Source organism: Medicago sativa, chromosome 2, assembly GCF_051527215.1.
Source record: "Medicago sativa cultivar Bolivia chromosome 2, Bolivia_mono, whole genome shotgun sequence".
Lineage (NCBI taxonomy): Eukaryota > Viridiplantae > Streptophyta > Magnoliopsida > Fabales > Fabaceae > Medicago > Medicago sativa.
In genome coordinates this window covers 76,992,521-77,006,006 of record NC_140750.1, presented here as the reverse complement: position 1 = coordinate 77,006,006, position 13,486 = coordinate 76,992,521, and the positions used below count along the sequence as shown (strand labels likewise).

Genomic DNA, 13,486 nt, shown 5'->3' with positions numbered 1-13,486 from the left:
AAGAGAAAATAGTAGAGATTCCTAACTATGAAGCCTTCTTCATTGTTTTTCCATTTTGTGCTTATGTAAAAAAACCCATTCTTCATCCTTCTTTTCATGTTGTTCTCTTTGTTTTCATTTACACTTAAGATGCTCATAACCGCTCAAACCCGCCCGAACAACCCGCACAACCGTCGAACCGAGACCCGCCCAAACCGAGACAGTGAACGGTCGGGATTGGGCCTTAATTTAGTGTGATCGCTTTCATCTATTATTGATGTTTAGCCCCCGAACCCGACCGGTGCTCAGTCCTATGATCCTTACATGCATCATTCATCAACAAACACAAAAATTCCAAAAACAACATGGAAAACGTGTATAAATCAATGACATAGAAAATGAACATGGAAAACAATGAAATATAATGAGTATAAATCAATGGCATAAACATGATAAAACTAACCAAGAGATGAACGATCTCAGCGATGACCGGTAGCGATGAACAATGGGTTTGGTGTGGTTGACAGCTAGGGTTTATTTTTTTAGTAGAAATGAAAGAGTTGAGATGAGATGATGATGATGAGATAAAGTGAATGGATTAAAAAGTATTTTATGTTTGACTTTAATTTTGGGCCTAAACCATAAGTTTGTGTGAGGTAGGATAATATTAGTAAAATAAGGAGTGTGATTATCATCGGATTGGTTTATCGGTTTCACGGATCTCGAAATGAAAAACCATGAACCAAACCAAACTAGATCGGTTTCGATTGGTTCGGATCGGTTTCAAACCAAACCAAACAAGGTCGGATATTTTTTCGGTTTGGTTCGGTTTGGACTATCGATTTCGTTGGTTTTGTCCGAACCGCTTACACCCCTACTCGTGTGACCACAATCAATATCATAATGGCTTTGATACCTTTTAGCAGGACTGGACAAAAACCATCGGTCCGACCCAAACCGTCCGGTCCGAATGGCCCGTTGGCGTGCGGGTCGGTCTAAACGGGTAATACGGTTTAAACGGGCTTGCAGATTCGGTCTTATATGGATACGTACGGACGGTTTCGGATTGTAGAAATCCAACCACGATAACCCACTACCGTCCGAAATAATATACTACTGCACTGCATACTCTATTCTATATGTCTAATACCACATCCTGTTAAAATTGGACACATGATTTCCTTGAGACCCACAATGCTGACACATCACATGCTAATACTCTTTCTTTTCTCATTAATTATTATTTCTTTCATTGACAAGTCCACTCCACTTTCACGTTTCCAACACACTTCCCCATCTCTCTTTTCTCTCTTTCATGCTCCTTCATCCTTCTGGCTTCTTCTTCACCACACGAACAAAACACCTTCTCTCTGAATTTCAATAAAAAAAGAAATTCATTTTCCAAAATAAAGAAGAGAAGAAATGCAAAGGTTTCAGTTGCATCAAATTTGCTCAAGGTTTATAGATCTACACAAACTTCCACAGTTGATTCATATATCAACACACCTCGGCGTCACTTTTCTCAGTCTCTATTTTATTGTTCAACAAATTCCTCATCATTTAGAGTGTTCATCCCCCTTCTCATCTCAATATTTCTTTACTTTCTTGTTCAATAAATCCATCATCATTCAAGTGTTCTTCCATTATGTCTCCATGTCTTTTTTTTTTTATCTCAATCGGAACCCATATGAGTAGCTGAATATGAGTAGCTGAATCAACTACCCAGAAAAAAATTCATCTCTGTTTTGAGGGATCCGAAAAAACCGTCCTAATAAACCGTCATCCGACCAAACCGACACCGAAGTTAACCGTTAGTTGAAACAGACGGAGATGGATGGCATATTTCCACCCGCGGTTGCCTTTGGATTGGGGTTTTTCACCCGAAATCCGACCGTGGCCGACCGATGTCCAGCCCTACCTTTTAGACCCCACCTCGTCGGACACGCTATACACGAGGACGTGTTAATAGCCCCACAGCTCATAATGACGATATTATTTAAGAATATTCATGGATGGAAATCACTCTAACAATTATGTTTAGTCTAGTTCCATCAAAGGGTAGTATGAGACGAAGACGAAGGCAAGGAAATGGAAGGGGCAGGAGAGCCTAAATGACACACATCCTAGAGTTAGATTATTCTCTAAGAGGCGCATCTTAGCCCTGAAGAAGACTAGTACCTAGGGTTCACATATATGTGAACACTTGCAGTTGACTTCATAAATTTAAACTTCACTGCTAAAGTGTTCTCTTTCAAATCTTGAATACAAACAAATATTTGTGGGCCAAAATTTAAAATAATTTTTAGTTTCTACTACATTTACTTTATCTAAAATAATTTTTAGATTGGTGTAAACCCTTGGCACATTCAATCGATTTGATTAGTGTGGCAGAAAAAAAACAAATAAAGTGAGTCACTAAAATAAACTATGATATATAGGTTAAATATCTTTTTAGTCTCTATAAATATATAAATTTTTCGTTTTAATTCCTCTAAAATATATTTTTACTACATTTGTAAAATATGGAACTATTTTTTTATAGTACAACAGTTAATTAGGGGAATTTTCAATTGATAGGACAATATAAATGAGGTTTGAAACCTTTGCAAATTAGAATGTCAGTAAACCTCCACTAACCAGTTAAATATAAGCATTAAAAAAAATCATGCGTGTCACTTTTGAAACCGCCGAAAACTAAAATCGTTGAAAAATCTCGCAAAATGAACCTATGATTCTTAATTTTATTTTTATTTTTGGAGGTAGACCAATGCACAACTTTGTGCGGACTTGGATATGTCGAAAACTATAATCGTCGTAAAAATTATTTAAAGTCTCTTCCACCAGACGAAGGTTTAATTTTTAATTTTTCATGACACTTAATGCAATGCATCCAATTTAATGGTTAACTTCATGTCATTAATTTTTGGGTAAACAGTGCTTTTAGCCCCTGTAATATAGGGCACTTTTGGGTTTAGCCTCTGTAAATTTTTTTTTTTAGATTCCACCCTTATAAAATTTTTTTGTTTTGGTTTTGGCCCCTGACCCCTATGACTCAGCAGAATCTATGACGTGGCATTTTTTTTATTTTTCAATTTTTTTTGAATGCCACGTGTGTAAATGAATGTCCACGTGGCATTTCTGATTTTTTTAATTAAAAAAATTTTAAAAATATTTTTTTTTAAATTTTTTTTTTAAAAAAAATATTTTTTAAATTTTTTTAAAAAAAATAAAAAAAACGAAAAAAAATGAAAAAAATTCTGAAATTTTTTTAAAAAATTGGAAAAACTAATAAAAATGAAAACAAAAATATGGAAAATTTTAAAAATAAAAAATAAAATATGGTAAAATTAAAAAAATGAAAAAATTCTGGAAAAAATTAATAAATTTCGAAAAATTTATATTTCCAAATTTTTTTCAATACCAGAAAAATGAAAGAAATTCATATTTTTTTTCGGAAAGTACTTGTCATTCGAAAAATACTAATGAAAAATACACATGTTTATGAATACATCGGAATACACAAAAATTCTCGGAAAAAATACTAATGAAAATTTTGAAATTTCGAAAAATACACAAAAAACCTAAGCTCGGTTTGTAAATACACATATTTTTTCCCTTATTCTCGGTTTATAAATACACAAAAATTCCCAAAAAAAATTTTGGAAATAAATACACTGAAAAAACCTAAGCTCGACATATATACTAATGAAAATTTTGAAATTTCAAGAAATACTAATGAAGATTTCAAAAATTTAATTTTTTTTAAAAATGATTAATCTTCAAGAAAATTTCGAATTTTTTTTAAATATTTTCCAGAATTTTTTCAAAATTTTTATTTTTCATTAAAATTTTAATTAGCATTTTTCCAGAATTTTAATTAAAATTTCGAAAATTTTAATAAAGATTTTTCATTAAAATTTCGAAAATTTCATTTTTCCAGAATTTTAATTTTTTTCAGAAAATTTCGAAATTTTATTTTTTCCGAATTTTTCATTATTTTTCATTTTATTAGATTATTTTATTTTTTTTAATCATTTTTTATTTTTATTAATTTTTCCAGAATTTTTAAACTTTTTTCCGTATTTTTTAAATTTTTTTCATTTTGATTAATTTTTCAATTTTCCAGAATTTTTTAATATTTTTTTTCAATTTTTTTATTAATTTTTCATTTTTCCAGAATTTTTTTATTAATTTTCAGATTTTTTTTTTCAATTTTTTTATTATTTTAATTTTTCCAGAATTTTTAAATTTTTTTTGAAAAAAATAAAAAATGCCACGTGTACCCAAAAAAAAAATATAAAATAAAATTAATTATACAGTCAGCGTGACACGTCATCAAAAAAAGGTGACGCAACATGCCACATCAGCGCCACGTCAAAGATTCTGCTGACTCAAGGGGGTCAGGGGCCAAAACCAAAACAAAAATTTTTTATGAGGGTGGAATCTAAAAAAAAAAATTTACAGGGGCTAAACCCAAAAGTGATCTATATTACAGGGGCTAAAAACACTGTTTACCCTTAATTTTTTTAAGAAGGTTTACGTCAATTTTTAACATTTTTTTTTGTCGATAGACGAAATAATAACTCATAAACACATTGAAATTTACATACTACTGCGAGTCCGGTGCTCTTAAACTTTGACGAAGGAACATAACCAAACAATTTGTTTATCGAGTTGTGTTATTTGAATAATAATTTTTGGGACAATCATTTTAATGATAATTTTTGCAGCAATCATAAATTTGTAAAGAAAACGAGGTATTGACAAAAAAAACCAAAACAATAAAAAGAATAAAAACATAATATAAATATGAAAAAGAAAGTTATCACAAATTTTTTTTAAAATATTGTACAAATATCATTTCCTTTATTTATTGAGAGGAAAGACACGAAGACACGACATCACACTGCAATACCCAAACTGAGGAACACAACAATCTTTGCATTTTGCATCCTTCACATTCACATCTCAGTTCAGATCAGATCCACAAAATCTTCACACCCCATTACACTATAGGTAATCAACTATTATAATCAAGCTTCGATTTTGTTCCTTTTTAATCAATGTTTGGTGGGTTTTTTTTTCTGTTTTCATATGTTTGTTATGATTTCACTTTTTCGGTGGACCCATTATCATGCTGTTCAGTGTTCAATTTTACTTTCCGTGAGTTTCAAGGCTTCCACACTTTTAGTTTAATTTAATCAGTTTACGTTTTGTATCAAATTAGTGTTTGGTGGGAAAAAGTTTCATTTTTTAAGATGTTTTTTTCTTCTATAAAATGGTGCTTTGATCATAGATTATTTGTAACATAATTGGGATTAAGGGCTTTTTATTGGTTTTTTTGTAAAGTTTTATTTTCAGGTAATTGTTCTGTTTGCATAGATTTGAAACTGTGTGATTTTGTTTGTAACGTTTTGGTAACTGTTAGTGTATGTGTGTGAGAATTGACTGTTTTGTAAGTTGGTTCAGGAATTGAATTTTCGAGATTTTGACAATGGCTGCGAATTCGTCTAATGGAGATCAACATAATGGAGATCAACAGGCAACAACAAAGCAACCTCCCCTGCCATCTCCATTGCGATTTTCCAAATTCTTTCAGGTGAATTGCTGCATGGTTGCATTTATTTGTGCCGTTTTGTCATTTTGATTGTTTCTTGAATCATGTTTTGCCAAATTCGTGTCATTTTTATTGTGTTTGGTGCGTTGTTTTATTTTGACACTGATAATGTTGAATTTGATTCTGACATGTAAAGCATAAATTGTGCATCAGATGATTACTTAGTTGTGCCTGTGAGCTTCCTCTCTCGCCTTTAAGAATGGATCTTTAGTTTTTTTTTCCTGATCTGCCTATTGGTTTGTAATCATTGCATGCTATCATTTAGTAATTCAGGGAAGGGTATCAGATTTAACCCCAAAATGTGTTGGTGAAGTATGTACTTTAGTGAGAGGATCCATTCACATGCATAAGACATAACGTTGTATTATCTCACAATTGAAAAGTTTGTGATTACCAGAGCATTGTTGTGGCCGGGATCATTCACTGTATTATTTATTTCTTATTCGTGGATTCTTAGTCATGGTTTTTTCATTTCATTCTTGAACCAGTCCAATATGAGAATTTTGGTGACCGGAGGAGCTGGTTTTATTGGTTCTCACCTTGTTGACAGATTGATGGAAAATGAGAAAAACGAGGTTTGCATGGCTTATTTCTTTCTGTGTATTTAGTATTCAAGTTTACTAGCTTTGACAAAGTTTCGGTACAACATAACACTATGTTTGTCTGCTCAGGTAATTGTAGCTGATAATTACTTCACTGGATGTAAAGACAACCTTAAAAAATGGATTGGTCATCCGAGATTTGAGCTAATTCGTCATGGTATAATTTCTTCAGTTTTTCTATCACAATCATCTCCAGCCTGACTCTATTATTGCATATAAGATGAAATTTGAAATTGATGTTCAGATTTGTGTCATTTGGTTGTACGTTACTTCCTCTGGTCTCAAATATATGCAAAAATTGGTCAAAGAAAGTTGATGTATTTGGACCCAATACATCAACTTCTTTGACCAATTTTTTCTTGTAAGTATAAAGTATTTAGGGTGTTAAATATAGCTTGTTAGTGGTCTTAAAAACTATGAAGCATGCAACAGAAGCTTGTTGGTTATAAAATAAGATATTCAACTGACTACAAATCACTCACCATTGTAAATCAGCTGGCCCTTTGATATTGTACTTGTAGAACACTAATGATGATGCTTCTTCATGAGCACCAAAATTTGTGTTTCCCATTGTTTTTAATAAACTATGGACCTCAACATTCATTTCTGTTTTTTCCCCGAGTAGATGTGACAGAGACACTCTTGGTTGAGGTTGATCGGATCTACCATCTTGCCTGCCCTGCTTCTCCAATCTTCTACAAATACAATCCTGTAAAGGTAGGATATTTATAGTCTGTATACATGACCCTGTGAACTGTCTAAAAGGCTTTATTACCTCTGTAGCACTGACACATTTCCATGTCGGACGCCCCGACACGACAACGACACACGTGATTACGTTCAACTAATTCATTTTTCAAATTTTTACCCGTGTCAATGTGTCTGTGTCGGTGTTTCATAGCTTATTTATTGCTTGCTACCTATAACATTTACAAAAGTATCTTACAGAACCCTTTCTTTGTCTCCCCCCCTTAAATTTATGTACGAATTTTATCATTATTATTATATCCGGTAACTCGGATTATGTACATTTGTTGATTGATCTATCTGTCTAATGGACCTTTCAAATTATCTAACATTCAAAGGAATAACTTTACAGACAATAAAGACTAATGTAATTGGAACACTGAACATGCTTGGGCTTGCAAAGCGAGTTGGAGCAAGGTCGGCAATTGTTTCTTTTCTTCTCTATTTAAATATTTTGTCGATAATCAAACTGCTAGTGTCAGTTGGTTTTACCAAATCTTGATTTTCACAGGATTTTGCTTACATCTACTTCAGAAGTATATGGAGACCCTCTTATCCATCCACAACCAGAAACTTACTGGGGAAATGTCAATCCTATTGGTACATACTTATCCTCAATCCAAACGTGTTTTATGGCATGCAAACTGGATAGTCTAATTTAGTGGTTTATTTTTGGTTAACTGGTTAGGTGGATTTACATTATCATTTAGTTTTTATAATTTAAAGCAACGTGTCTTTTTTGTAAACATTTTTAATGGACAAACCATTTTTTCAGCTATGTACAATGCTAAACATTTGAATATACGTTCTCTTTGAATTATATTTTTAAAATAAGACCACCACATCCATATATTTCCAAACTGCAGTAAAGAGTGTTAATTTTTTTAGATATGTCATTTCTTTTGAAGTTTGTCTCTTGAATCTTGATGAGTGAGGCTTTTGCCACTTGCTTTGGGTTACTTTATATTAACAGTCCCCTCCAAACAAATGATTATGTTTTGCAACCCATGGCCTCAAAGATTTAGTGTAATTTAAGAATTTTTCACAACAGGAGTTCGGAGTTGCTATGATGAGGGCAAGCGTGTGGCAGAAACTTTGATGTTTGATTATCATAGGCAGCATGGATTAGGTAATGTTATGCCATGTTTTCTTCACCAAACAAGTAACTCCTCATTGATAGAGGATATTGCCAATTCATTTTTTTTCATCTTTTGTTAACTGAATAATATTTTCACAGAAATACGCATTGCTAGAATCTTCAATACATATGGACCACGCATGAATATCGATGATGGGCGTGTTGTCAGCAACTTTATTGCTCAAGCAATTCGGTAAGTCCTTAAATAATGTTTTGATCTGGTTGACTAAAATAATGTCTATGAGAAAACTACGTAACAGATGTACTGTTAACTCTTATGAAAAGAAAATATATACTGTAAAATTATGAGTCATTGATCTGAATACCTTGATTTAGTAGACTAGTCACAATTTCTTTTGCACTATTTTGAAACTGGATTCTTAACTGTTACTTGTTCTTGTGTGTTGCAGTGGTGAGCCCTTAACAGTCCAACTTCCAGGAACACAAACTCGCAGTTTCTGCTATGTCTCTGACATGGTATATATGAAGCGTTGCTCATCGTGTTTTGCTTTTATATTTGCACATCAATGCTGATCTATGGTTGTTATATTTTTAATATGTATTAGGTTGATGGCCTAATTCGCCTCATGGAAGGAGAAAACACTGGTCCAATCAACATTGGGAACCCAGGTTTCTTTACAATACCAGTGATACTTATGTGCAGTGTACGCTTTTTTATTCTTCTGTTGTACTTGTTTGAATTGATTATTCATATTATTCTTTCAGGCGAGTTTACTATGACTGAACTTGCTGAGAATGTGAAGGAGGTCAGTTACAAACCATTTTAGTTCTTTTGGAATGTCAAATACGTCTCTTTATCTTAGTATTGTTATATTCCTGATGCTATATTTAAGCTTAAACCTCTGAATAATGGAAAACGCAACTCTTGAATACCAATGTATAGGTCTTATATTTTATGATGAATTGTATATTATATGCATTTTACTAACTACGTGTAACGTAACTTTGTGATTTAATAATAGAGATTTATGTGAATTATTTGAAGTTAGTTAATTGTTTGTGGATGATTTTGTAGCTTATTAATCCAGCTGTGGAGATAAAGATGGTAGAGAACACCCCTGATGATCCTCGGCAAAGAAAACCAGACATAACAAAAGCAACAGAATTGCTTGGATGGGAACCAAAGGTCAAGTTGCGCGATGGCCTTCCTCTTATGGAAGAGGATTTCCGTCTAAGGCTTGGGGTTCCCAGAAAGAACTAAATAAAGTTGGTTTTGCACTTTCACTTCATATCATGATGGATATTTTGATAATACTTGAGATGAGTTTGTCGCTATTAGATATTTCACATTGAGCATTATGGTGAGGAAGGTTGGAGGTTGCTTAAAGTTTGCTGCATCGTTTTTCCTTTTGTTTTTTTTTACTATTGGTCATGTAATGGTGGGTTGCAATGGATAAAATATGTGTAGGACCAGGAAGGGTCACTTGGGCATGTTCTGTGATCGATACAATATGAGTGCTTTCTCTTCGTTTTTTTTCTATCCAATTTCTCATATTGGAAATACTGGAAATGTTAGTATTGAGTTGAAATTTCTTATTATAGGCGTGCTTTCGAGATCTCTTGTGTGCGTTCTTTGATTTTGCATATTGGGTCTAAATGAACTTACAAAACCGGTTTGTAAGGTGAGCCGGTTTCGCCCTTTATAAACCCCAGTCTGATCTTATCTTAAATTTATACCCTCACGCCCAGTAGCACTGCTGAGTTTGACGTGTGGTTATATACGGTGTGATTGATAGGCTCTGAAACCATGAGACTTGGTTTTTCCAATACATCTCTCACCCTCACGTCCAACACTAATGAGTTTGATGCGTGGATATAAATGATGGGTGACCCGCTGAACTGCGTGGATATAAATAATGGGTGGTTCAATCGATGTGCTCTTATACCATATCAGATTTTTATATTTGGTTCAACTCGTCCTTACAAAACTGGTTTTGTAAGATTGAGTTAAATCCAACCCAAATTATATGACGGTATCACAACCTATCCAAAATTCATTGAGGCCAACTATTATCAGGGTTTTATGCTACTGTGTCATGCTCCAGATGTCCAATTTTGGTCGTGAAGGGTGTGCGTCAATAGTTCCACATTAGATGAGGGATGACCTAAACATGTTTATAAGTGGGAGTAATTCTCATATTGTAAACCGATTTGTTAAGGATAAATTAGGTCCAATATAAAAATTTGATATGCATGTTTAAAAATTCGTATTTACCATTGTCGCGATCAATTAAAACTCCATGAGATATCTTCCTGCGGCAGTATTGTGCAGGGCCGTCTTAACAAATTCATAGGCCCGGTTTTAATTTTATAAGGGATGCAAAAAAAATTAAATTCTGGGCCCCAAAAAAACAAATAAGTCATTTAAAAAAATTAAATTTTTTTTTTATAGAAATCACACTTTGGTGGGTGTTGAACACCTGACCTCACACTCAACATCAACAAAAAGCGGCAGCGCCACTGAAGCAAGCTGTACACACTAAAATAATTCTCTTTCAATAGATATATAACCATTATTTTCGTGTCTTACATATAAAAAAAAATATTTTGGGCCCCAAAAAATTGGAGGCCCGGTGTCGTCGCCCAGCCTCGACGGGCTATGGGCCGGCCCTGGTATTGTGTGGGTCCATAGTAATGCTATTTCAAACATGCAAGTTATCTTTATTTGTAAAGTGAATAAGTATGATCCTCGCACAAAGAAATGGATGGATCATTGAGTTCACAACTTTGGATTGTTAGGTTCACTTCTAGACGAGAAGGTATGCGTGCTATAGAACGGAAGCTTCACATATTTAGCATGTTACCCCATATAAATACTTGTTGTATTCTACTAAAAGAAATGTCATAAACTCTCTAAGATAGCGTATACAAAAAAGGGTTAATTATGTTTTTGGTCCCTACAAAATTTCGATCTTGTAAGTTTAGTCCTTACTTAATTTTAATAGCATTTTTAATCCCACAAAAAAATTTTGCACTCAATATTAGTCCTTACTCAATCCAAATTTGTTTAATTTATGCTTAAACTCTTAAGTTTTTCAACAATTTTTTACAGGTGTGTTAAGAACGTTATTAAAAGGTCCTCCGAAAAAAATATCGCAAAAATTTGATTTCTACATCCATATTTTTGTTACTTATATCTTAAACGTTTGTCATTTTAAAAAATTCATATTTAATTTATTTCATGTTAAAAAATTATAGATTTTAGTAAATGAACCATTCATAGTGTTCTAAACTTGTATAAAAAGAATCGTTAAAAAATTTAAGAGTTTAAGGATAATTAAACAAAATTTATTTTAGCAGGGACTAATATTATAAGTAAATTTTTTTTTTTGTAGGGATTAAAAATGCTATTAAAATTAAGTAAGGACTAAACTTACAAGGTCGCAATTTTGTAGGGACCAAAAACATAATTAACCCTAAAAAAAATATAGCTTATACTAAAATAATTTTACTTTATTTCATTTTGGGTTATATCAATAGTTTATATTGTTAAGACTTTGTATTCTTTTAAAATCTAGCCTCTTCTATTCTTCCTCTCCTCTTTCGTTCTCTTATGATCCATGGATCCATATTTATTCACTTCTTATTATTATGAAACTAGAAAAACTGAATCTTGTTATTGAATAGATCAAAGAGTACAAGAGTATTTATACTAAAATGCAGTTACACCATAACATACAATGGTGTTGCAGTAGCGTATGATACAAGAAACTGGACTAACTAGCTTGCTTAGATCCTAAGGTATCCTTATTATTATTATTATCATGTAATAGCCCCCCACAAGTTAGAGGTTGGTATAAATCTAACAACCCTAACTTGGATAAGAGGAGAGTAAAAGGCTGAGGCAATAAGGATTTGGTGAAGAAATCAGCAAGTTGATTTTGGGATGAAACTGGCAAAAGCTTCATGACCCCAGATTGAAGTTTCTCTCTGACAAGGTGACAATCAATCTCCAAGTGTTTGGTGCGCTCATGAAAAACTAGGTTAGCAGCTATATGGAGTGCACTCTGATTGTCACAAAACAAAACAGGAAGCTTGGAGCATTGAACATGAAGATCCTTGAGGAGATAAAGAATCCATTGAAGCTCACATGTTGTTGATGCTAGGGCTCGATACTCAGCTTCAGAAGAGGATCTTGAGACAGTGGTTTGTTTCTTGGTTCTCCATGATATCAAAGAGGAACCTATGAAGAAACATTGGCCAGAAATGGAACGTCTGCTATCCATGCAACCAGCCCAGTCAGCATCTGAAAAACCTTGAAGGTGAAGAGAAGAGTTCCTGGGAAAGAATAAACCTTTGCCTGGGCATCCCTTAAGATATTTGAGAACTCTCAGAGCTGCATGATGATGGGATTGTGTAGGTTTAGATAGAAACTGACTTAACTGCTGTGTTATGAAGGTAATGTCTGGCCTGGTGGAATTAAGATAGAGCAGTCTCCCAACCAATCTTCTATAAGAAGGTATGTCTTCATATGGTGGAGAAGAATCATTATGAAGCTTCAAAGATGCATCAGAAGGTGTGGAGACAGGTTTGGAGTTGATTGCATGTGAATCAGATAGCAAATCTAAGCAATATTTCCTTTGGCATAGTGAAATACCTTGCTTAGAGTGAGCAACTTCAAGACCAAGAAAATACTTCAATTGTCCCAAATCTTTGATCTTGAAAGAAGCATGCAGAATGGATTTGATATGTTGAAATTCAGTAAGAGAGTTGCCTGCCAATATGATGTCATCCACATAAACTAGTAAAACTGTGAAGGAAGAATCAGTCTTTTTGGTAAAAAGAGAATGATCTGCAGATGCTTGAGTGTAATTTTGTTGAAGCAGGATTGAAGTTAATTTCTCATACCACTTTCTACTGGCTTGCTTTAATCCATATAAGGATTTGAGTAACTTGCAAACTTGATTTGGTCTAGAAGATGTGACACCAGGAGGAAGCATCATATAAACATCTTCTTGTAACTCTCCATGAAGAAAAGCATTGTTGACATCTAATTGATGAAGATGCCAATTGTGTATGGAGGCCAAAGCAATCACAAGCCTGATAGTGGTCATTTTGGCAACTGGAGAATAAGTATCAAAATAGTCAAGGCCTTTAATTTGAGTGTAACCCTTTGCAACCAATCTAGCCTTGTACCTTTCAACTGAACCATCAGCATGATACTTAATTTTATAAATCCATCTGCAACCAATAGGTTTGATGTGATCTGGCAAATCAACAATCTTCTAGGTACCAGTTTGCTCAAGAGCTGACAATTCAACTTGCATGGCTTTATTCCAACATTCAAGCTTGCTTGCCTCAGCATAGGTTTTAGGTTCAGTGTGTGAATGTAAAGACATGACAAAATGAGAATGAGAGTTAGATAAATTTGCATGAGACAAA

At 33.4% G+C, this 13,486-nt stretch overlaps 1 protein-coding gene across 2 annotated transcripts; it reads left to right on the top strand.

The window, feature by feature from the left end:
* Positions 1-4,866: 4,866 nt before the first annotated feature.
* LOC146950927 (UDP-glucuronic acid decarboxylase 6) lies at positions 4,867-9,660 on the top strand. 2 transcript variants are annotated; one of them, XM_085746872.1, is made up of 13 exons: positions 4,867-4,995; positions 5,449-5,578; positions 6,085-6,171; positions 6,268-6,355; positions 6,824-6,915; positions 7,298-7,362; positions 7,457-7,545; positions 7,997-8,074; positions 8,183-8,276; positions 8,494-8,560; positions 8,650-8,713; positions 8,810-8,850; positions 9,120-9,660. In XM_085746872.1, exons 2-13 carry the CDS (start codon positions 5,474-5,476, stop codon positions 9,303-9,305), a joined length of 1,056 nt encoding a protein of 351 aa, XP_085602998.1. In that variant the 5' UTR covers positions 4,867-4,995; positions 5,449-5,473; the 3' UTR covers positions 9,306-9,660. The 2 variants fall into 2 exon arrangements, with proteins under 2 accessions (XP_085602998.1, XP_085602999.1); XM_085746873.1 differs by lacking the exon at positions 4,867-4,995 and adding an exon at positions 5,283-5,340.
* Positions 9,661-13,486: the final 3,826 nt, after the last annotated feature.